At 37.1% G+C, this 17675-nt stretch overlaps 1 protein-coding gene across 1 annotated transcript in view; it reads left to right on the top strand.

Annotated features, from left to right (window-relative positions):
- Positions 1-17675, top strand: part of Nlk (nemo like kinase) — a 142096-nt gene that overhangs the window by 108556 nt on the left and 15865 nt on the right. The window contains exons 5-7 of the mRNA XM_003469742.5: positions 311-396; positions 5545-5754; positions 9026-9127. Of these exons, the coding sequence (XP_003469790.1) occupies positions 311-396; positions 5545-5754; positions 9026-9127 (398 nt within the window). The remainder of the gene's footprint in view (positions 1-310; positions 397-5544; positions 5755-9025; positions 9128-17675) is intronic.

Genomic DNA, 17675 nt, shown 5'->3' with positions numbered 1-17675 from the left:
AGCTATTCAAGGGTACTTGCACAGTCAGGCTTCATTCCAATGCTTCAGAAGAAGCTTATCTATGCTTAAGTCTGTGTAATCTTTTAAATTATAGACATTGTCTCAGACTATGCAAACCTTTCGAGACATTTTTCTGCAGCAAAATTACCATTTTTTGAGTGGGGACTAAGGCTTTTAATAATACTCATTACACAGTTATTTAGGGAACAGTTTAAAATCCTCTACACTCTTTTCTTCTAAGGTTTTTCCCAGATCATTGGTTGAGGAAAGGAAATTAAATAACTACAATTAAATCTGTTTCTTATTTCAGGTTTGAAATATCTCCATTCAGCTGGCATTTTGCATCGAGACATTAAGCCAGGGAATCTCCTTGTGAACAGCAACTGTGTTCTAAAGGTATTCTTCAGTTTATTTAAAGATCTGAGGAAAAATCAGAACATCAGGCCTAAGATAGACGTAAAAGCAGTTTATTTTCATTACTTTACTAAAAATTAAAAGAACGAAGTTTTCTCTATCACTAGCTGTGACCATAGTGACTGAAGTGCATCCCTGACTCCTGTTTTTGATATATTTTGTTTGTGTTTTGGAAACACTGAAACAAGAATTAAAACATGACTAGAAAGAATAGGGAAGCTGATATCTTTTCATATTGTTACATTGGTTTTTGCTGTTTTGGATGGTTTTTGTTGTTGTGTTGTTAAAGGCAGTATTAGAAGAACTATATAAAGACTAGTTAGGTTTATTAATATGAGAATGAAGTAGGATTTAAGTAGGCTGCCTACATTTTTGTATAGTCAGCATTTCTAAAGGAGTGATCAGAAAATACAATAAATGATTAAATTTAAAAGTCCTCCAGGAAAGCACGCATTTTCATTAATGCCCCTTCTTTGAATATACCTGTCCACACTTAGCTCTTTGTTCCTGCCACTTTATGCAGCAGTTCTGGAAGTTATTTTTCCTGAGGTCTGATCAGATACACAGTGAAGGTTGCCACTGAGGGCTTTCCACCAGAAAGACAGGTATAAAACTCAGCGCTGTCTCCATCCATCTTATTCACCAGATACGGCGCCATGTGACTTCCAGCTCTCTCCTAGAGTCAAAATCACTGTGAAATGCAGATGTTTTGAATTGATTCAGGTTGCCACAACAACACAACTAAGGACACAAAAGAAGACTTCCAGAATTGCTTAAGAAGGTGGCAAAAATGATGGAACAGGTGTTACTCAGAGTAAGAGGGGTATTTAGAAAGAGATTCACGGTAGCATTCTTGTTTTTTTGAGACAGGGTTTCCCCATATAGTCCAGGCTGTCCTTGAATTCAATGCAATCCTTCCGCCTCAGGTGTCCCAAGACATGCGTCAGCATGCCCAGCATGACAATCTTCCTTATGCTATAAATTTTTAAAGTTTAAACTTTTACTGTATTTTACAATCATACCTTGGCTGGGGATTTAGCTCAGTGGCGTAAGCGCCTGCCTTGCAAGCACGCTGTCGTGAGTTTGATCCCCGTTACCAAAAAAATAAAATAAAATAAATTATACCTTATATATGGTATTTGAAGTAGCAAAGTAGAAAGCATAAACGTTTAAAAGTGAAAATGTTAAGCAAAAGAAAAAAAAGAGCATGTGTACCTATCAGTTGTATTTCCACAGTACAGACTAGCCAATCCTTAGTTACTGCCCTTAAAAGGAATGATTGCTGTACTAATTATATTTAATACACACACAACCATCAATTTCAATTTTGTTTCTCTCCCTAGTGCCACGTACTGTTCTTTGTTTGTTAGAAGAGATCACTAATAGCAAAATCTACATGTAAACATTACTCCTGCTACAGATACATATTGGGGGAGTTCCTGAACAGTTAGCAATCCACTGTGTTTTTCCTAATCATAGAAATTAGAGATAATTTACAAACTCATTTTATGAGGAAAAAAAAAAAAAGAAATTAGAGATAAGGTCTCCCTAGAGCTGGGTCATCTTTCTGTAAGCCAATGAACTCTGATTTATGTCAGGAGTGGCAATCTTAGTATGTGGTACTTAAGTCTACAGTAAGTTTAACATCTCAACTGATACATTTGAAAAGGAAAAACCTTTGTAAATGTTACTTTAAAAGTCATCAAGACCATTCTAATTACTTACACTGTTAGCATTTGAACTGAGTAGCACACAGCCAAATGTATAAGTTTCGTTGTTAAGTGTTTTCTTTGAACTCTAGGCCAGTTCTGTTTATTAAGTCAGTGGGTCCAACTGCTTGTGAATGTAAATTCTTTATTATGTCCGTGAACAACCCTGACCTTGTTTTACTTCTAATGACATAAAAACTTGTTTTTCATACTTCTTCTGAAAATAGCTGATGTAACTTTTGTTTCTAGTGAAATTGTTAACCCCCAGGATCTACTAAAATATTCCCCTCAAAGTTGAGTCTCTCCACCTGCCACTTTTTAATGTAGTTTACTACCTTAACTCATTTTAATTAAAAGAAATTGAAAATGTTACAGTTAAGAATGTTTTGCCTTATTCATAACAAATCAGTGTTAGGACAGTTTAAGCCACTTTCCTGGGTTGTTTTGTTTTGTTTTGTTTTGTTTTGTTTTTGTACCAGGGATCGAATTCACAACCTTGTGCTTTCCAGGCAGACACTTACACCACTGAGCTAAATCCCTGGCCCCAAACCACTTTCTTTATATTTGAGTTTTTGGTTGGAAGACTTTACAAAAGATTTTCGGTAGAGCCTGTCATTACTGATGCCATTAACTGCTTGAAGTCCCATTTTCAAGTCAAAAGCTATTACAGTATTGTGAATTCTGGACACATGAATGAGTAACTAAAGAAAAGTGTCATTTGAATACATGACACGGATCACAACAAAGTGAAGTTTTGCTCTGCTCCTTTGTCTCATCCTTAGGCGTGCTTTTTTAAAGCCAGGTTACAGACATGAATTGTCTTTTCTCAAATATACCAGTTTATTGAGGGAAACAGTAACAACACATTTGTTTTAAGCTATTCTCCATTCACAATCTGTCTCCTTCCTGTGTCAGTGTCAATGTTGTTGGTGCAGAAGATGCTGTTTTTGTGTAGAGAATGTAAATTTCCTATAACTTTTTGAAATCTGGTTACTAATAAGCACTACTGTAATTTAGCACAGTTTAACTCCACCTTCATTTAAACTTCTTTTGATTGTTTCCAACCATGCAAATAGTACATTGTATGCCTGGAGAATCCACTCACGTTTGTAAAGAGAATGTTGGTGGCACCATGTAGAAGCCTCTCTGTACTCATCCTCCCAAGTGGAGCTCTTGGTGGGAGCTCATTGGAGGGAGGAACCCCATCCCTCATCCTTAGGCCCAGACTAGCTCTGCCCCACTACTATGCCCTGACTGGGATCCTCCACCACAACAGAGATGATTTTGGAGACATGAAAGTTCTATTCATTCATCCATTGAGATTTGGCAAGCCCGTGTCTCCATAGTTCCTATCCTGGCTAGTGCCCTTAGGAAAAGTATCCTTTTTTCAGGCTTTGCTATTGGCTGCAGAAGAAAGGGCTTCTTTGCGTGATCCCCTGTTGCCACATGGGGATTGGTAGCAAGGGGTTCCCTGGGCCCCTGCCCATGGCCAGTTTCCTGCTGATGAACATGGCATTTGTATTGTTTTAAGAAGTCAGGCTGTTTTATGAATAAAATGAATGCATATTTATGTCAAAATAAATAAATGAATAAATCTTCATTCATATTCTGAATGTATTTTGTTTCCTGCTATGTGCAAACTGGATAATTTCAGTATCTTTTTAGTTATTTTATAATTTTAACCTTCTTGTATAGGGCTCAAATTGTCTTTCAGTTGCTTAAAAAGACTAATTCAGACTAAAGTTTTGTTTTGATTTTTTAAACAGGGTAGCTCAGGATGGCCTTGAATACACTATATAGTGAAGCTGGCCTCATGTTTGCAGTGATCCTCCTGCGTCAGCTTCACAAGTGCTGGGATTACAGGTGTGCACATGGCACACCACCTTAATATAATAGTTTTAAGATAGTGTATATTATTTGAATACCAGCCATTGGAAGTGTGGTAAATTTGAGCTTTTGTTGTTGTTGTTATATAATTCTTCTATGTTGTATAGAAATTTTTCCTTCATTCTTAAGTTTTAAAGATATTGGCATCTTATCAACACATGCATCTGTTCGATGTGACCAAATATAGATTCAAGTCTGAAACAGATCACCAAAAATTACGAATAAGTAGTGGTTTTCAAACTTTTAAAAAATCTGCCAGACACTTTTTCAAGTAATATCTTAACTCTGGCACCTCATTTTTAAAAAAGCTTTAAAATGTTGTTTCTGTTTTTCCATTTCTAATAGTTAATCAGTGAGAATATCGGAGCTTATGTGGCCATGGCTGTGTGAGCTCATGCTCAGTGCTTCCAGCGTCCGTTTTGGTTGCGCAGTATCAAGAAAATCTTAATGCCTACAGATAAGCAGAAGTTGCTGCTCTGACCCACTGTGGTTTAATAACAGTTGCCTTGCAACCTCACCCAACTTCTCAGTTATGTAAAAATAACAAGAAAGGATTTATCCACTGGTCTGCAGCGAAACTGACCAAGCTAGCTTTTTTATTTTTTTTATATTAATCTTTTAACCCAGGGCCTTGCATAAACTAAATATAAACTTTACCACCAAGCAACACATCTAGCTGGTCTTTCTTATTTATTACTATGTCTCCAGATGCTGTCTAAAATACAAATGATACTCAAGTACTTACAAATGTAGCATGAAGAACTAATTGATCCACAGCATCATATTCCACAGAGCACTACATTTTGTCAAATATTTACATGTTTGACTGTGAATTAGTATTTTAAATAGATATGTAAAGTTTGGATAAATTGTTTTTGAAACTCCTACTTCAGTAGAACTGAATTCAACAGATCTCAGCTTGGAACTGTGTGTGTGTGTGTGTGTATGTGTGTGTGTGTGTGTGTGTGTGTGTACAGAGACCATAAAGGTAGTGAACAGAGTCTCAGCATATAGGCCCAGCTCATAAATAGACAGTTTGGCTTTTACATCCTAGAAATATGTATCCAACTGTTAGGTTTTTTTGGTGTTTTTTGTTTCGTTTGTTCATTTTTTGTTTTGGTTTTGGGCTTTTGGTTTTCTCTTTGTTATCAACTGAAAACAGATTGAGAGAAAATTTTAAAACAACCTCAGTTTGCTGGACATGGTGATATACACCTGTAATCCCAGCACTCAGAAGACTAAGGTTGAGGATCATTGTGAGTTCAAGGCCAGCTGGCCGCACAGTGAGCTCAAAGCTGTCCTGGACTACATGACAAGACCTTGTCTGAAAACACCAGACATGAGTGAGGGCATCATTTTGTATAGAAAAGTCCAAATAAGACCGATTGTATACTTAATATAGATGTACTCTACCTGTATTGTTAAAAACTTAGCAAAGTTCAGGGGTCTTACCAGGATTTTTGTGTTTAGTTTCCCATTCTCCCATCTGTAAATGTATTTGTCTGACTGATAATGTTTTGTCTTTTCTATTTAGATTTGTGATTTTGGATTGGCCAGAGTGGAAGAACTAGATGAATCCCGTCATATGACTCAGGAAGTTGTTACTCAGTATTATCGGGCTCCAGAAATCCTGATGGGCAGTCGTCATTACAGCAATGCTATTGACATCTGGTCTGTCGGGTGTATCTTTGCAGAACTACTAGGTCGAAGAATATTGTTTCAGGCACAAAGTCCCATCCAGCAGGTATAATTTCAGGTTAAGGGCTTAGTAAGCCTTCAATTCTGTTACAGATGTCAAGGAGAAAGGCATTCTGTACACATGCCCTGGGCTTGTTTGTTGTACAGTCTAATTTGCTTTTAGCAAATCAGGTTCACTTAAAATTCAGATAGTTATAAAGCTGAAGATTAGAGAGAGAGAGATTCATTTTGTGACTTAGGAGCCTATTAGAAGTGTCGACTTTATTACATGCACTGATGCATAGCAGACTGCTGTAACAATTTGCACAGGTGTAATCTTCAGTTGTTAGGGGGCTGCTGTTCTTTCTAAGTGAATGACTCTGACTGGAGAATATATTCGGTAACTTAATATACTTATGCTGTGTACTTAGAATATAAAATTTTAGTGTGTATTTTTTAAACTTAGGTGTTTTATGAACATCAAGAAAATTTATAATCTTTATTGTTGGGCTTAAATATGACAATACGCTAGAAAATGACTGAAATATAGCCTTGAATGATTGAAATATGGCTGAAGATATATAGCTCAGTATAGACCACGCACTTAGCATTCATGAGACCCTTGGTTCAATCCCTAGCACCATAGAAAGAAGAGAAAGACTATTCATATTACGTGATCTTTTTAATCACCTTTATGCTAATTTAATATACATTTTCTTGGGATATATCATAATTACTGTTATTCTTTAATTTTAACATTTAACATTATTCTTTGCATGAAAAGATGTAACAGCAAGCCCAGGCTGTGGAATCATTGGTTCAAAACCTAATCTGCCATTTACTAATGGTATATCTTCGGCAACTTGCTTGTTTCTTTTTTTCTCTCTTTTTCTTTTTCTTTCTTGTTTTTTTTTTTTTTTTTTTTTTTTGGTACCAGGGATTGAACTCATGATCTTGCACTTGCCAGGCAGGTGCTTGTGCTACTGAGCTAAATCCCTGGCCCCTTGGGCAAGTTACTTAACCTCTCTAATCCTTAGTTACTTATTTTTGCAGGGAGGTAGAATCTCTTAACACTGCAGATAAATAGCAAACCTAAAAGTAAGGTTTGGCACATAGTAAGCACTCAGTGAATGTTAGTAATTATGATGTTATTGATGTGCCAGGATGTTGTAGATACTGCAGTTAGTAAAACGAAGTTATCCCTGCCTTTATGAAACTTTCACATGAGGCATAAATATATTAGCCAGGCATGGTGGTGTGCATTTATAATCTTAGCATTTGGGAGGCTGAGGCAGAAAAAGCACCACAAAGTCAAAGCTAGCCTGGGCTACAATGGTGAGTTCAAGGCAAGACCATGTATCAAAAACAAATTAAAATATATAATCCAAATAATGATGAAATCTAAGAAAGGGGCTGGGGATTTAGCTCAGCAGCATAAGCGCCTGCCTTGCAAGCAGGCAGTCGTGAGTTCAATCCCTGGTACCGATAAAAACAAAAAAGACAAAAAAAAAAAAAAAAGAAATAAAAAGGATACCAGGTTAGGGATAAGGAATGATGGTGACTAGGACTGCCTGAGAGGTTAACATTCATCCACTGAAATGAGACAATAGGATACTGAAGAATAACATTCCAAGAAAGGCAACACAACTACCATAATGTAGCCCCTGAAGAGGAAAGAGTGTAGCTTACTGAAAGGATGATATGATCAGGAAGAGCCTGTATGGATAGGATATGTCAGAGGGCAAGAGAAAGAGCCTGCCCATGGTGATCTGATAAAAGAATTACTCTGGACTTTACGTAAGCATTTTGAGCCAGGAATGGCTACTGTGCAACTTTATAAATGAATTGATGCACTTGGCCACATTACAATTGAGTTTCTTTAAAATAAAGTGTAACAGATTTACATGTAAGACAGTTATGTATGAACATAAACTGTTGTAAAATGAATGTGACTGTTACCTTACAGAAAAGCTTAAATAAAGACAGTAAATACAGATATTCCAATCCTATGTGTTGAACAAGAATTTTTGGTTTGATGTTGAAAAAAATATGTAAAGGCAAGCAGACTAACTGGAATGGGATTCAGATTTCTTACTTTGTACAGAAATACATAGGTCTCAAGCTTGCCTGTCTAACATAGCCATTAAAGGAGTATGCATATGTATTTATTGTTATTGTGTTTTAGAGTGAGAAATCAAGGTACAGAAAAGAGTTTAACGTATATAAGAAACTGGTTATTTTCTGTTGCACTTTCTCTGTATCATAGAGGAAATAAGTACTAAACTACCAGCAGACTTCATAATAGGTATGAGTCATTTTGGACAATGTTCTGATTGTTTCCCAACGTGAGGTATTTCCTTCTGCCTTTAGTGTAGTGTAAAAGTATCACCTCCACACCTGTCCCAGAGAAAAGCATATATGAGGTATTTTCTCTGTGAAAAGCAAGCTTCTTAAGTATCTCCATCACCCTAGATGGCAGTGAAGCTAATGGATGCCCCATGGTTTAGATAAGTGCAGAAAATTGTGTTCTCTGGGTAAGAATTTCCCATCCTGGAGGGATCCGAATAAAATGGCTATTGTTAATTAGGTTATGTTGTTAGAACAGTTGTAGCATTGCAGAAAATTGATAAGGTAGTTTGCTACCTACAAAGACTTTTTTGCAAAAAGCCATTTTATCAGTCTTATTTATTTGCCCAGCTAGCTAAATGTGGCCTTATACAGTGTCAAAGTTTTCTAAGTACCACAATTTTCTGCTGATGTGAGAGATTTGTAGTGTGACTAGAATATAAAGCTTGTGTACTGCCCCAAACATTGAGAGCTTATCTTTCATTTCAAATACGATTACTTTGAGTATTTATGAAGTCACATATGTCTGATTATGGATTAGCCTTTTAATGAGCTAGAATCCATTTGAAGCATCAGAATCCATTTATTAACTATTTGAAAAGTACAATCATTAGCCAGCATGAGAAGAGCATTTCACCTCTACCAGAATCACAGGTGCTGTTCTATCAGGATAGTAGGGCATGCATTGCTCCAGCCTTTGTATGCCATGCTTGCTGGAGCGTATGTTATTTTATTTTATTATTTTATTTTATTTTTATCCCATGGATTCCTAATGTCCTCTCTGGTTGGTTGGTTGGTTGGTTGGTTGGTTGGTTGGTTGGTTGAATAGACCACAAAGTACAAGTAAAGGCTCCTGTGAGTTAATCTAGAGTTTGCTTGCTTTAAGGTTTCTCCCCAGATACGATCCTTGTTTCTGAGCCAGTGATTTAAAAGTGTTGAAAGCTTGTTTCCAGGCACTCACCTGTCCATCTCAATCCCATGTTTCCTTGTAGTTGGATTTGATCACAGATCTGTTGGGCACCCCATCACTGGAAGCGATGAGGACAGCTTGTGAAGGCGCTAAGGCACACATACTCAGGGGTCCTCATAAGCAGGTAAAATGAGGGGAAGGTTTTACCGACTGTTGGGGCAGGAATTCTCTTCTAAAAGAATAATTTATTGAGAGTTTTTAAATAGAGGTACTGTAGGTTTTTTTTTTTTTTTTTTATTGTGGCCCTAAAGAAGAAAATGTTTGAATTTTGCCAAACCAATAAAATATAGGCATTCCTAATATCACAGGAGAAAAATGCATATTTTATAACACTTGCTAATAAATGATCCTTGGTTTTATGTCTCTTGATTTATTGATGATATGTATGGGAAAAGTTATTGGAAGCTGGGATTTGACCTAAGTACATGTATATCATTTCCAAATACTGAGCCAATATTCTCTGATATATCTTACTTTAATAAGGAATTTGAAACTATTACTGTTGTACTTTTTCTTTCTTTCTTTCTTTTTTTTTTTTTTTTTTTTTTTTTTTTTTTTTTTTTTGAGGAAAGGTCTCACCATGTAGTATAGGCAGCCTTGAATTTGCCTAAGTAGCCCAGGCTGGCCTCACACTCATGGTGATATTTCTGCCTCCTCCCAAGGTGCTATGATTATAGGCATGCACCACCATGCCTGACTCCTTTTTTTTTTTTTTTTTTTTTTTTTTTTTGAGCTACGAACTTTCTATGTAGTTCAGGCTGGCTTTGAGCTCAGTGTATGGCCAAGGTTGGTTTACTGTGTAGCCAAGGGTGGCCTCAAACTCTCAGCAATCAACCTGCCTCTACCTCCCAAATTCTGGGATTACAAATGAGCACTACCATGCCTGGCAATTACTGTTGTGCTCTTGCCACTAACAAAGTCAGATGTGAATATTGTTAGAAAGGAAGTATGGAGACAAATTGCCAGATTGTTAGTGATATTACTTACAACCAACCAGATCACTACTGAGAAAGGCAAGATGGTTTTTTATGTTCACTCTTGATTTAGCAGCATTTTTTAAAGCACTTTCCTGACCTCCTTTGGACAAAACATCTTAATGATATGAATAATAAGAGGAATACTTTCCTAGGAACCCAAAACTGAAGCTAAACAGATAAGGTTTAGACTCAGGAGCTGGCAGTTAGTTTAATTTTCCTGAGTTTTGCCTTGGTTTCTTTTAAGTTGGATATTTTGATGATCTGATTGATAGTACCAAATAGCAGACTGATACTCATCCTCTCAAGCTGCTAGCCAGATGTCTTGCCTTTCCCTTACAGGTCCTACTCTGTAATTCTAGTTAAGTCTAGAGTCTCAGTTTTCAGCCATGAAGGGCAAGGAGTATGTTCTCGTCTAAGACCAGGCCAGGCTAGTAAATAGAGAATCATGCTTATATTTTAAAGCCACACATCTGTAACCCCAGCACTCTGGGAAGCTGAAGCAGGAAGATTACAAATTCAGTCCCAGCCTGAGAAAGAATCTTTTTTTTTTCTTTGTATTTTTTGCTTAGTTTTATTAATTTCTGCTCTGATCTTTACAATTTTGATTTTTCCCCCACCCTCACTCTCACACTTTTGCTTAAATGCTCACTTTTCTTGGTATATTCATTTATTATCTCTTTCTTGAATGAGAAAGAATCTTATTTGAAAATAAGAAGAGGAGTTGGGAATGTCCCTCAGTATGAAGGCCTAGCTAGGTTCAGTCCCTAGTGTTACAGAAGCGGGGAGGGAAGGTCCCTGACAGTTACATGTTTCTGTTGTATTTAGTTTAAAATTATCAAATAATTCAGTGTGTCAGCACTCTTAGAATAACATAGTAAATCTTAGTCTATAGGGAGGTTCTTCTATATTGTAGAATGAACTAACAGATCCATTTATGTTCTGTTTATTATTCAGCATCAAAAACATTAATTTGTCGGTAGCTCACTTTAAGTGTATCCCTGAAAGTAGCAAAATAATTTTCCTCTTTTACAGACTTCCTCAAATAGTAAATCTTACCTGGTAAAGATAGCCCATAATGAGACTAGCACTTGGGAAACTGAGGCAGGAGGATTGTGAGTTTAAGGCCAGCCTGTACTACATAGCAAGACCTTGTTTTAAAGAAGAAAAAAAAAAGGGCTGGGGCTTTAGCTCAGTGGCATAAGCGCCTGCTTTGCAAGTGCATGGTCGTGAGTTCAGTCGCCAGTACCAATTAAAAAAAAAAAAAAAGAAGAAGAAAAAGAAAAGTTAGTAATAAAATGTGGTGAAGATCAGACAACCTGGTACTACTCTTCCATCTCTTGAGGCATTTCAACTATTGCTTATGGTCATCAACTAATTAATCCTGTGTGTCAGAGTTACAAAATAGCAGCTGAGAGAGCTGGACTTCCTGTGTCTAGAACAGTTCAAAAATATCTGACTGCACCAAAAATCACTGTGCACTCCTTTGCACATTCCAGGCAAGTGATCCTTTTAGTCTTAGAAATCTTAAAATCTGGAATTTTTTAAAACCTAGAGTTTTCAATTAAATAAAAATAGTGAATATCAAACTTTCTGAAATTGCTGGGCATGGTGGCACACACCTGTAATCCCAGCGCTTGGGAAACTGAGGCAGGAGGATCCTTGTGAGTTCAAGACCAGCTTGGGCTACAAAGTGAGTTCAAGGCCAACATGAACTGCATAGAGACCCTGTCTCAAACAGACAAGAAAGAAAGAAAAAGGAAGGAAGGAAAGAAAAAAAAGAAAAGATGAAAGGGAGGGAATACTTCGGGTTCCCTTTTTTAGGGAGTAGGGAAGTGCTGGGGATTAAATCCTGGACTTCCATACTGAAGTATATCCCCAGCGCTTTTTTATTTGAGACAGGGTCTAGCACAATTGCCCAGAATGGGTTTAAGCTTCCAATCATCCTACGTCAGCCACCCAGAGTGCTGGGATTACAGGTTTGTGGGGGCCGGTTTGTTTTTCTTTTAACTAAATAGATGAAGATGTTTGCTGAATCCTTTCTTTTAAGTTTTTCCATGAATTAGCCTATAAATAGTAATGTTTAAAGTTTTGCTTATTATTAAGCTTCTTACCATTTTGTTTATCACTAAGTTTCTTAATGGCCTAAGGGAGCACCACAGAAATTAGTGGTAACCCTGGCTAGTGTGGGTGTCAGAATAAGTATTTTGATTTTGAAGAGAAAATTGAAAGGCTTATAATTAGGAGGCCATTTGTCCTCAAAAGTTAGATATGATATATACTCTAAACAGACTTTAGAGTCTTCTCTTTAGATGGCTTTTAAACAGTGCTGGGAATGATCTCTCTTGGTGGGTCTTAATAGTCTCTGTCTACTAACCCTGTAGATTTTTATAGTATAAACTGAACCAGGTGTGGTGGTGGGTGCCTGTAATCCCAGCACTTGGAAGGCTGAGATAGGAGGATTGCTAGAAGTTTGAGGCCAGCCTGATCTACATATCAAGACTCGAAAGAAAGAAAGAAAGAAAGAGAGAGAGAGAGAGAGAGAGAGAGAAAGAGAGACAGACAGAGACAGGCACATTTAGGCTGTAAATGGTTCCACTGTTGCTCAGTCAGTGTAGGCATTATTTTCAGTCTACATTCACTATTTGATCTTTATACTGTAGCTGCTCTCAAGAAGCTAACGAGCTTCTGAAACTCCAAGTCACCAGTCAGATTTGGCCTTTTCACTTCCTCCTTCCCTGGCCCACTGTCCTCCTTCCCTGCCCCGCAGCGCATCCTCTTTACACCTTGGCCTGTTAGCAGCTGCTCAGAAGTATTCATGTTACAACTTTTCACATCTGAGATTGGACGACAAATACCAACACACCCAAGCATATTTCTTATATATAGCCAGATGGATTTTTTTCAAATTCAGAAAGTTAATTTGGTCCTCAGGATACACAGTATAGCTTTTGTACCATGACTTCTGCAAAATGTGTAAAGCTCTCTCTCAGAGCTAAACACAAGGTATTCATTCAGTGTATGTTTCTCTGGGCTGTAGTGATTAAGGCTGTGGTGTTAGTCTCAGGCTTAGCACACTGAACACATGTTGAATGGTGTCCCAGGAGTTGTACAATATAGTTTTCAGATAGATTATGAATCTTGACCCTACCAGTAACTCACCTTATAACCTTACGCAAATTATTCAACCTCTGTGTACCTCAGTGTTTTTATCCGTAAAGTGGGGATAAAAATACTTGCTACTTCGTTCTTATAGTAATAATGCAATGTGCATACAAGGAGAGTGTAAAATACTGTTTAGCACATGCTACACAATAAGTGTTAGCCATTAACATGATCGTTAAAACAGAAAAAGTCTTGTGTTTTTAAAAATTACACATTATGGTCAGCTGGGGTTTATCCCAGAAATGCAAGGATGGCTCATCTATAGAAAAACATTTTAACATCTCGACTTAGGAGTACATTAGTTGATGCAGAAAAAGCATTTGATAAAGATTAGTCCTTTATGCCTTAATATATAAGAAATGTCTGCCTGTTGAAATTTTTCAGTAAATTTCCTTTAAGCATACAAACAAGGAAAAATGAAATATATAGTATATTACTGTTTCTGCAAATGAAAATGCTTGTTCTTTCTACCTCTTGAAAAAACTAGTAATCATCAATGAAACTGGTTAAGCTAATCGGAAGTCTTCATGCAGCAAGCTCTATCTTACTGTATTTACTCTGCGTTACTTAATTTAGAGGTTGTGGATGTAGCCCAGTGGTAGAGCACTTGTTTAGCATACATGACGCTCCGCGTTCAGTCCCCATAATCTTTTTTTTTCCATGACCATTTTTTTAAAAAAATAATAATTAAATTATATTTAAATTAGTATGTGATACTTTTAAAAAGTCAGTATAAAGGCTGGGGATTTAGCTCAGTGGCCAAAGCACCTGCTTGGCAAGTTGTGAGTTCAATCCCCAGTACCAAAAAAAAAAGGTCAGTATAGCTGGATGTGGTGGTGTATGCCTATAATCCCAGCACTCAGGCATCTGAGGCAGAAGGATCCCTTCGAGTTCCAGGCCAGCCTGGGCTACAAATTGAGTTCAGTGAGACCCTATCTCAAAAAACTCAGTATAAATTTTTGAGTCTGAATTATTTAAAAAACTAAGCTTCATTTAACTAGCTCTCATTTAAGAAGATATTCTCAAATTAATAGTAGAGACTGGAATTAAGGGTGGTGCTTGAAGATGACTGAAATTCTCTGTACAATTTTATTTCATTTTATATGTATTTACATATTACTTCATATATATAAATGGATTTTTTAAAAATATCTCCTGTGGAGGTGCCAGATAATATACACTGGCTTAAAACAGGTTTTAGAGCTAGAGAAACCTATTTTTGAAATGTGGATTTCAATTTAAGCATGTTATTTAACCTCCGAATCTTCTATCTCCCAGGGGTAAAAAGGAATAATATATATTACAGTGCTGTTTTGAGCATTTAATGAACTAATCCATAAGAAGCCTTTAGGACAATTCCTAAGATAAAGCAAACTTCTACTAATTACTATTAGAAATTGTTACTAACAAAAATGTTTATTTGTATCCAACTTTGAGTAGCTACTTAAGTGAGAATATCTTTCTGAAAATTTTTCTATTCATTATATATATAAACAAATATGTGCTACTGTTTATTAGGACAATAAAAAATCCCCACATATATATGTAGGAGAATCCAGTTGATTATCCTTTGAAAATCAGCTTACTGCCTCAGATTAATTTACTTGTATTGCTTGGTTAATACTCATACTTTTGTGTAGTACATTAGCCAAAATTCCAGTGAAACTAAATGCAAACTGACTTAGCAAAGATATGTAAAAACTGGAAAGTCAACTGAGTTCAGGCCCTGTTGCAATATATATATATATATATATATATATATATATATATATATATATTATGTTTTTTCTTTTTTTAATTTTTGAGATAGGTCTTACTAAGTTGCCCAGTCTGGCCTTGAACTTGCAGTCCTGCCTACGTGTCCTGAATAGCTGGGATTAGAGACATGCACCAAGTTTCTGATTCAGATAGGAATTTGTTTGATTATGAGCACTGAAAAAATTTAATTATAGTGATTTTTTAAAATGAGTTTTCTGGGAACTGTTGTGTACACCTGGCTTCCAGAAAACTCATTTTTATCGTTTGGTTTTTTGAGACATAGTTTCATGTGATTCAGGCTGACTTTGAATGCACTCTATATCCCAGAATGGTCTTGAACTCATGGTGATCCTCCTGCCTCTGCCTCCCAAGTGGGGATCACAGGCATGTACCACTGTTTTTAAACTCATTGGTTTAAACTCATTTTTGTGAACTAGCTTTATAATACTGACTTTATATTCTCTTACTTAACCAACTCATGGTCACAGAATACCTACAGCTTAGCCAGAAATCACATTCATATTCAAAACAAAGTGAACGAAAAGGGTAACATAGACACTTTGTATCCCTGAAGCAGCCTAGCATACTTCTGCTCGCATGTAGCCATCTAGAACTGTTTTATGTACCCTCCCAGATATAAAATGAGTTGAAAAAATGAGTATTTACCTTTCCTTTTTGTTTTGGTTTTTTGTTTGTTTTGTGTTTTGTTTGGGGGGGGGGTGCTTAGTAAATACTAAAGCCAGAGGGTTGGGGTCTATGTTGGACTAGCCACTCCATTGTGTATCCCTTGTGGGTTTTAGAACATTTACCATCCTGGGGCAGTAATGGTGCTTAGGAAATAATACCATTTGATTGGTCAGGACTGGGTCAGGTGCCTGTCCTTGAAATTAGGAGACTGACATCAACCCAATCAAAATAGCGGTGGTTCACAAAGTCAGGGAATTCCGGGCAGACAGAAATACTAGATATTATGAAGCTTAGTCTCCTAAACTAGGCCTACGTTCAAATTGATCTTTGCTTTTACATCACCCCTGAACCATACTGCTGTACGCTCAGTTAATGTTGCTGAGTTACCACAGCTGCTGCAGCAGCTCAGGGCAGGGGGAGTGGATACTGGGAGTTGAACCTATGGCCTTTGCACACTGAGCTGCATCTCTAGCCCTTCTTAGTTTCAGATGGGATGCTACTAAATGGCCCAAGCTGGCTCAAACTTTTGATCTCCTACCTTAGCCTCCCATGTACCGCCACAACCAGCTCATCGGAGCTGCTTTGCGGCCAGCTAAAGTCTGAAACTTGTATGTAGTTGATGAGAACTAACAGGAACATCTGCTTAGGCTACTTGACCAGCCTGGCCAACTCCACTGTGACCAGCACCCTGCATTTAGCTTATGATGACTGTGGCATAGCATCTATGGTTTCTCGCCCACGTCTAGAGACTCACCCTTGCTTCACATCCCTGGCAGTTGATCACAGTCATTAGTAGAGCACTCTTTATAACCTTCCTGTCCTTAGGACTTCGTCACCTACTCTCAACTCCATTGCTGAGTAATGTAAACTTGGAAGACAAATAAGGTGGATTGGTCATTTTAAAGAGAAATTTTGTACTTGTGATTGCTGGGAGAACTAGTTAAAACTTACATCCAAATGAGTTACTACAACAGATTTCTAAGCGTCCTATTTTTTGTCTTACTCAAGATGATTCTCTTACACAGATGAGAAAGACTTCTTGTCTCTTGCTGATATCCTAGACTCAGCTGGTTTTAAAGTTGGCAGAATACAGGGAAAATAATGAAAATAGAAATACAGCATCTATAGCATGCATCTTTCTCTGTGGAACCAATGCTAGGAACTAAATTATTAATGGTTATATTTCTGAAGGAGTATTGGCATTCTGATAGGACTGTTCAAGGCTAAATTTAGTGTGTTTGCTGGGTAATATCTATAAAGAAAGAGGAATGGGGGTGCATTTAAATATTTCTCAAGCCCTCTGACCGTATCTAGCCATCTTCAAGTTTTGCAAATACTGCCTTCTAATTTGTTCTCCACCTTCCATTTGGTGGGTCTGGACTTATTTACCTGTCTTTCTTGCCCACCAAAGAGGCCTTATTCACCTTTGTTGTCTAAGCACCTAACCTGGGCATAAACATTTTGGTGAATGCTAAATTGCTAGCAATAATGTGGGCAGGTAAGGATGCCTGTGCTAATACAGTTGTTTGATAGATAAAAGATCCAAGGCTCAAATAACAAAATCTAATAATGGCAGAATTAGTATTTAAGCCCACACCTTCTAATACTTACCCCAGTATTCCTCCATAAATTATAACATAATTCTACCATAAAAATAAGGTAACTCGTCCACTTACTTTGCTTAGTAAAGGCTGTGTAGAATTTGACTCCCAAACCAGTGGAAAAAAGAGTAAGTAGTTAAGTCAACCCAATAATCTTGCAAGAATTACAAATTACATATCTTTATACACACAAAAATTTCTTCATGGATAAAACATAAACAAATTAAATTGTTCATTTAAATTTTCTGTCCACTTATCCCCTTACCTAGTTCAGGCTAGCCTTGAACTCGCTGTGTATATAGTCCAAGCTGGCCTCAATTTGTGGCAGTTCATCTGCCTCAGCCTCTGAGTGCTGGGATTACAATCATGTGCCACCACCACTCCCAATTTAACCCAGTATCTTCACTAATACAGATGATTTCTTGGTGTGTGTGTGTGTGTGTGTGTGTGTGTGTGTGTGTGTGTGTACAGGGAATCAAACTCAGTA

The sequence above is a fragment of the Cavia porcellus genome, unplaced genomic scaffold (assembly GCF_034190915.1).
Source record: "Cavia porcellus strain 051 isolate PalLab524CR breed Dunkin Hartley unplaced genomic scaffold, mCavPor4.1 scaffold_6, whole genome shotgun sequence".
NCBI lineage: Eukaryota > Metazoa > Chordata > Mammalia > Rodentia > Caviidae > Cavia > Cavia porcellus.
Note: the sequence above shows the minus strand (reverse complement) of the source record. Positions and strands in the feature narration are given on the sequence as shown.